General features: G+C 36.5%; 1 protein-coding gene across 1 annotated transcript; it reads right to left on the bottom strand.

Moving 5' to 3' along the window:
- Nucleotides 1-6: 6 nt before the first annotated feature.
- Nucleotides 7-6271, bottom strand: LOC111380760 (serine-rich adhesin for platelets-like). Its single transcript, XM_023004395.1, has 5 exons — nucleotides 5152-6271; nucleotides 4291-5054; nucleotides 4119-4208; nucleotides 393-1217; nucleotides 7-293 (listed from the first exon to the last, which is right to left on the bottom strand). Exons 1-5 carry the CDS (start codon nucleotides 5234-5236, stop codon nucleotides 159-161), a joined length of 1899 nt encoding a protein of 632 aa, XP_022860163.1. The 5' UTR covers nucleotides 5237-6271; the 3' UTR covers nucleotides 7-158.
- Nucleotides 6272-6728: the final 457 nt, after the last annotated feature.

The following is a 6728-nucleotide window of genomic DNA, read 5'->3' as shown; positions in this document are numbered from 1 at the left end:
TCAATATCGGGACTGGAACTATCAGCTACTTATTCCTATTCCACTTTCATAACACCAGCAAAAGCATCAACTCACCAGCATCTACTTTGAGCATCTATTTTGCTACGGCAGTTTTTAATCTCAATGTCAATCGAAGAAACATAAATGATTCCAGCATATCAAGATTCCAGAATAGTGTCAGATGAACTCAATCCAGAAGAAATGTTATCACCAGTCCCAAATTCCGAGCCAAGAGTCAATAAAAACTTCGGCTTTACTCGTAATATTTTCAGTGACGTCCTTGGATCGATGTACTGCAGTTCACATGACCAACGTAAGTCATTAATAAAAATGCAACAGTATTAACCAAAATAAAAACACGAAATGATATTAAATTCAACGTCGTCAAGTACCTTGTTAGTTATATATCTGTAGAAAGCACTAATTTCCTCTTCAGTAAGACCACCCTCATCAGCATTTTCCTCCCATCCCATAGATCGTAAAAAGGCTTCCTCCTCTGGAAATATAGGACCAATGCTTAAGCTTTCTTTTCCATTGCTAACATATTTCTGCCCATTACAGGCATCAGTATTGCAGGTCGATTCACCTCTGTCCACGGACATATGGCTCTCACTCAAGCTAATAGATGACAGGGCATCAACTGCACGAGGAGTATTAGAAGCCACCACCTCAGGTAGTTCACCAAGCTTATCCAAAACAGATATCAACTCTGTAGCACCGTGATCAGGAATGTTCATGGAGTTTGCCATAGATGGATCATGAACGGGAGATGGATTTGCCGTGGATGCATCAGGAACGAGAGATGAGTTTGCTAAAGATTTCTTCCTCATAAGGTTGAAAAATTCATTTCGACTTTGAGCTTGGGAAGTCGATTTCTTCTCCGACACAGTCAATATAGGCTTGCGATTGGCACCAGGAATAATGGGGTTGTTTGGTGGGCCCCTAGTCACTGCAGATCCAGAACCCGACGGAGCAACAAGAAGAGAGGAATTCAAGATTTTGCCACCACTTGTTGGGCTTAAGTTATCCTTGGCAGAAGGAGAGACGACATTTCTCTCTCGCACTGGCTTCAGAACATGGAGCTTTCCAACATTAGACGTTTTTGAAATGTCAGACTTCTCAGGAGCTCCGCGTGGAGAGTGACTAACAGGAAGTGAAGATGCCAGCGTATATTGTTGGCCAACCTTAGATTTCTGTTTATCTGAAGAATTCAAGACCTGAAGCAAAAGTTCAATTTTAACAACAGTATATTCATAATACATCTACAGATGAATGGTGCCAAATAACAGAAAGTTGTCCAACAGGGATAATCACATTCCTAAAAATCTGCAAATGCTTAAGGTATTTTAATTAAAGTGACAAATGCATATCTCATAAATAAACCAAATAGAGCACTGGGAAAGAACATATTGCAAACTCTCCCTCAATTAAACTCAAAGTAATATTATAACCTCATATCATAAGCACATAAAGCGGAAACTTTTTCATTCATGTTCTTGCAGGTGACTTGATTGTGTCATTGTTGTTGTGAGCTACTGGACATTATTCAACAAAATGCCTTAAGACCTGAGATTTTTCCATTTTCAGAAAACTGCCATTTCGAGGTATGGCACCCCCATCCCGTTTCTTCTTCTCACAAATAACCCCTACTCTCCTAGAAATGGTCACATTCAAGTATCCATTTACAAAAGATTTCAATACTCCAACACATATTTACCTCTTGTTTCAAATCTATGTAAATCAAGTTTAGGTAACAACTAAAAATAAGTTGTTTATACCTCATAAAACCTACCTTAAGGGTGGCATCAGATAATTTGTACTGTCAATAGGAACAAATTTCGATTTGATCATCCATCATAGCAAATCCATAAGTCCTAATGTTTTATCACTACTAGAACAAAGTGAACTGCTATTATCACTTTTCTACAATGCACAAACACATGCACAGAAAATACAAGCACGCTACAGTCCACAATACATATAGAAATATTACTAACAACAAACAAGGAAAATACCATTCAAAACAAATTTTATTCACAAAACCCAGAAATTTCCTCAACACATCCACATGTACATACAAAATCTCTCTCTACATACAAACACATCAAAACTCTTCTTCAACTATCCGCAATGTACATGAAAAGGGCAAAATGAGAGAAAAGGACACTAGTCTTTTATCTATAGAAAATTTGACACCAATTATGAACCTTCACCACTTGCAAGTTTTGACTGAAGGGACTATGGTTTTCACTTATACAGAAGATTCTGAAGATATACTTTTCTCTTATATTAATCTGAAAATAGAGGGCCATTCTATTTCACATTTGATACACACACCATTCTTTATTTCCCGGTATTTTTTCTGTGCTACTCACTGTTCAAATCATTAGATTTTCTGGAATTTTTGGAATTCTTTTGTTATTGCTGATAGGTTTGCACGTCTGAGGTTTGATTACCTCCCTGCTTTTCCTGTGGGATAGTTACTTCTTAAAGTACCGCAAGTTTTGGGATTTTTACTGCACGGATTAGGATAATTATTTTGTGTGCTGTTAATTAAATTTTTTCATTACTGAGATATGGCATCCGTCTTCTGGTCTTCTTGGACATGAAGGCCTCAAAAATTCCTTGTTAACATTGCCTTAGGGCACCACAGAGATTACAGAAGTTGGTATTGACTTGACAGTATAAATTGTCCAGAGAGAATGCAGACTCTTACATCGTTGGAGGAATTATTGAGGGGCCTTTTGGAATTTGATTGATACGATACTGGCTAGTGAGTTTCTAAGGACAACCAGACAACTGACTATTATATGGTTACCTTGTCCAAATAGGCTAAAAGGGATAATGAACCACTCGTCTGGTGAAGATAAGAAGGGATCAGTTGTGAGACAGTAAGTTGTATAAGTAAGATTCAGTCCTGGGGGCCTTTATCGCCAGTTGACCATGCATGTTTAAACTCTCATGCCGTCAATTCCCACATTCATTCATCCATTGATATTGGTAGAAATCATCATCAGTTGGAGTTTAAATGCAAACAGATGTTATAAAAGTAAGAGTAAAGATGTTGGATCAACATAAATGCTGCTAAAGGCAAACACAATTCAGAGAGAATATCAACACGTCATCAACAATAAACCAAATAAGTTTCAAATACCCAAAAAGAGCGGGAAAAGAAGCTAAATAATGTTTAATTCAGTAAATACTGAAACAATTTGATTTTTCCTTTCACAATCAGGTTGGAAGTTTGTATAGGAACAAATATTTCCAATTTAGAAGACTAGAATATTAATAGAGTTCTTTATTAACTAGAAAAAAGCAAGCCATTTCTAGATTAGACATAATAGAGAGGGTAATTTCATTGCTTGTGAAACAAAGCGAGCTTCTTGTCATCACTATGGTCTAAAGTTTTTAGGCCATGAGCCAGTTTAGCTATACTGGATATGCAAGACGCTAATAAGAGTTATCTCAATAATAATTTTCTTTGAGCATGTTTGGTACAGCTTAAAATCCAATTAAAATCAAAATTTTGAAAGTTATTCCACTATTTCAGCCGTCATTTTTGAATTTCTCTCTCACAAGTAGGACCCACTTTATCTCTAACAATCAAAAAATCAATTAACAAAATCCCTACCAAGCAAACACTTTGTTTTGAAGTTCCAAAACTACCAAAGCACTCCTCTACTTCTGTAACTCTTTCTATATATTTACAAATCTTCTTTATATTAGATACGCTTCCATTTTTCTCCTTTCATATTCAGTTAATAGGAATACTAAGAACCTGTTGTCTAACTGCCACACTGATGGCCTGGATTGAAAGAATACATAGTTCTCGCATGAAGAAGAAATGACTCCATGTTAATTAATATGGAATACAGTTGTGTGTTTTGTCATCTTTATGTGTTAAAGCTTCTAGCATATTTGCCATTTTAGCTCTATTAGATTTGCAATGTGCTTAGAAAGATTCATTTATTTCATATGTTCCTTTCATTGTGTTAACGTGTAGCCGAGTTCTCCTTGCTCCATACTTCTGTAATTTTCTCTATATTAACAAACTTCTTCTATCAAAGCTGATTCACTAAGTATCACGCACTTTAAAGCAAAGGTTTTAACGCTCTTACCAAGGTTTTCGGCATGGATGGTGTCATGGGAATTAGCTGCTTAGATTGTTTGAATGCCAGTTCTTCCTGTCTTGAAGCTCCAGCTGATGACTGTAACAGAACATAAAACATCATATAAGCATAATAACTTTCTGATTCATTCCCCGAAAACACAGGGAGAATTGAAAATTACCTGAGTAGTAGTCTGAGCATGAGTAGAACTCTGAGACACAGTTTCAGCCATGTTGAGACCAGAACTTGTCCCAAAAGTGCCAGAAGAAGAATTTGAAGAAGTGGATTGCTGCAAAGATGACGTGCCAATTCCATTAATACCAACTATCAAGGGAACCTCTGCCAATGCTGAGGTCCACTTTTCGCAACCTTTCACAGTTGAGGTGCCAAAGGGTAAGCTCTGAATGGCATTACTCAAGACAGGAGATGGGACTCTTCCAACCTCAGGAGTGATTGGTCTTCCTTCTGCTCCCAAGGATGGAAAATCTCTCTCAAAAGCAGCTTTGTTTGCACTGCCAACAGGACTGCCCTCAGTGAGCAAGCCATTGTTGTGTCTGTTGGCACTGCTCAAGTCTGTTACAACTTTCTTTGACCATGTCTCCCCACGTTTCCCAGAAATCATAGACTGTGAACGCCTCACCCCATCCCTCTCATATTTACTCGGCAAATCGTTCCCAAAAACACCTGAAAAATCTCTGTGCCTATAGTCCCCCAAAACAGGCCTTCCTTTGTCACAAGAATCATTTATGTCCCTTTCCCAGTCCCTATCCGGGTGATTTCTACCAAAACTACCGGAAGACATCAAACGACCAGAACCATTACTACTAGAACTCCGGTGGAAATATGAAGAAGTGGTTCTATCAGAACCATATGATCGCCTTGAATCATGGCCGTTGCTATGCACAGATGACTTATTTCTTGCAAGATTTGATGTAGCTTGACTCTCTGACAAAACAAAGATGCATTTAGAAACTAGATTAAGCCAATTTAAGCAGAACATACTAAATAAACTATATTACTTCAAAATTATCATAAAAAAAACCTGAATGTGATGTAATGCTGCCACCAGTCAGACTTCCACCATTTTTCAACCATTCCGGAACCAATGTAGGCTCACTTCTTTCCATAACAAGTATCAAACATTATCATATAAAGGAATAAATGGAAAGAAAACTGACTTGTCTTCCTCAAATTAATGACCACTTAGACAGAGGCACGTGCAGATGATTGATAAATGCAGCACCTTCTACCCACCCCCAACAAAACAGAATGCGGTTTAGACAACGTCAATCCAAAATGTTTAATATTTTCAAAATTTCCTATAAATTAACTTGATTTCTCAAAGCCAAAGCCCATACTGTGCTACTTAAAACTCACTAGCCAGCAGCACATCAACCAAATTTCATAAAATCCTACAATTCCTCCAAAGAACAAAAGTTACGATGGAAGAATCAGAATTCTCTGTTTATACAATTTAGAATGTCATGTCAATAAGAAAACTCTAATCAAGTGATTGAATACTAAACTCTTTAAGCCCAGAATCCATATTAACAAAGGCTTGTCAAGGCCTTAATGTTCAAGAAAGCGACGGAAGAAGAATGACGTATCTCAGTAACCAGAAAATTCGATAAACAGCCCACTAAAATTTAATCCTAATCCGTGCAGTGAATATCCCAAAACAGCGTAATTTTCAACAAAACTAATCCCAGATGGAAAGCAGGGAGAAAATCAAACCCTAGACTCCCAAACTAACCAACGATAACGAAAGAATCCCAAAATCCCAGAAATAATCCAAAGATTTGATCCCTTAGCAGTGCAGAAAATATCAGAAAACAAAAGGAAACAGTCCGTACGTATCAAATGTCAATTAATAGACTAGCCCTCAATCCTCCAATCAATAATAATGAAATAAATATACCCTGAAAATCTTCTGTATAACCAAAAAAACCCTTGGTCGCCGACTTTAACTGTCGCTGTTTCAAAATCTGTGTAAATTTTCTAGCGAAAAAAGTTCTATTCCCAATTTTAGGCCTGTTTGTGCACTTCGTGGAGAAATTTTATCTTTCTGTATGTAGAAGGGAGAGTGTATGTGAATTTTTTGAAGAAATTTAGGTTTATATGTGTGCGTTTTGTGAAGAAAAATTGTTTTGTTTTCCTTTGTTGATTGTGATTAGTAGTCCTATATATGACAGTCTCCTTTAGTAGTTAGGACTATAATTCATTAATTTTATGCTAATCCTAATTTGTATCTATAATAAGGTTTAATTATTACGTTGTTATTTCTATTTTCCTCTTCTTTGAAAATTATAATATATTGACACTTCAACCTTGGCTGTAAACGTGAATAATGAAATTGACAATGACTTTGAAAGCTGATTATTTTGACTTTGGTCACATTGTATATCCATGTGAATAGGGTTAAATCGTTTTTTAATATAGATTACATACGGACTCGATTGAAGTTACTTTTTCAATGGAGGTCATCATGGTAAATGCAAAACATGAGACTAGGTCGTCTGGTGACCACTTACTGAGTTCCAATTTGCCCCTTTAAAACTTTTCAATTTAATTTAAATTTTTTTTTATTTTTAACTATACAATCTTCAATAAATAATATTA

The sequence above is a fragment of the Olea europaea genome, unplaced genomic scaffold (assembly GCF_002742605.1).
Source record: "Olea europaea var. sylvestris unplaced genomic scaffold, O_europaea_v1 scaffold2205, whole genome shotgun sequence".
In the NCBI taxonomy this organism is placed as follows: Eukaryota; Viridiplantae; Streptophyta; class Magnoliopsida; order Lamiales; family Oleaceae; genus Olea; species Olea europaea.
The sequence above is the reverse complement of the archived record's forward strand: the minus strand, read 5'-3'. Positions and strand labels throughout refer to the sequence as shown.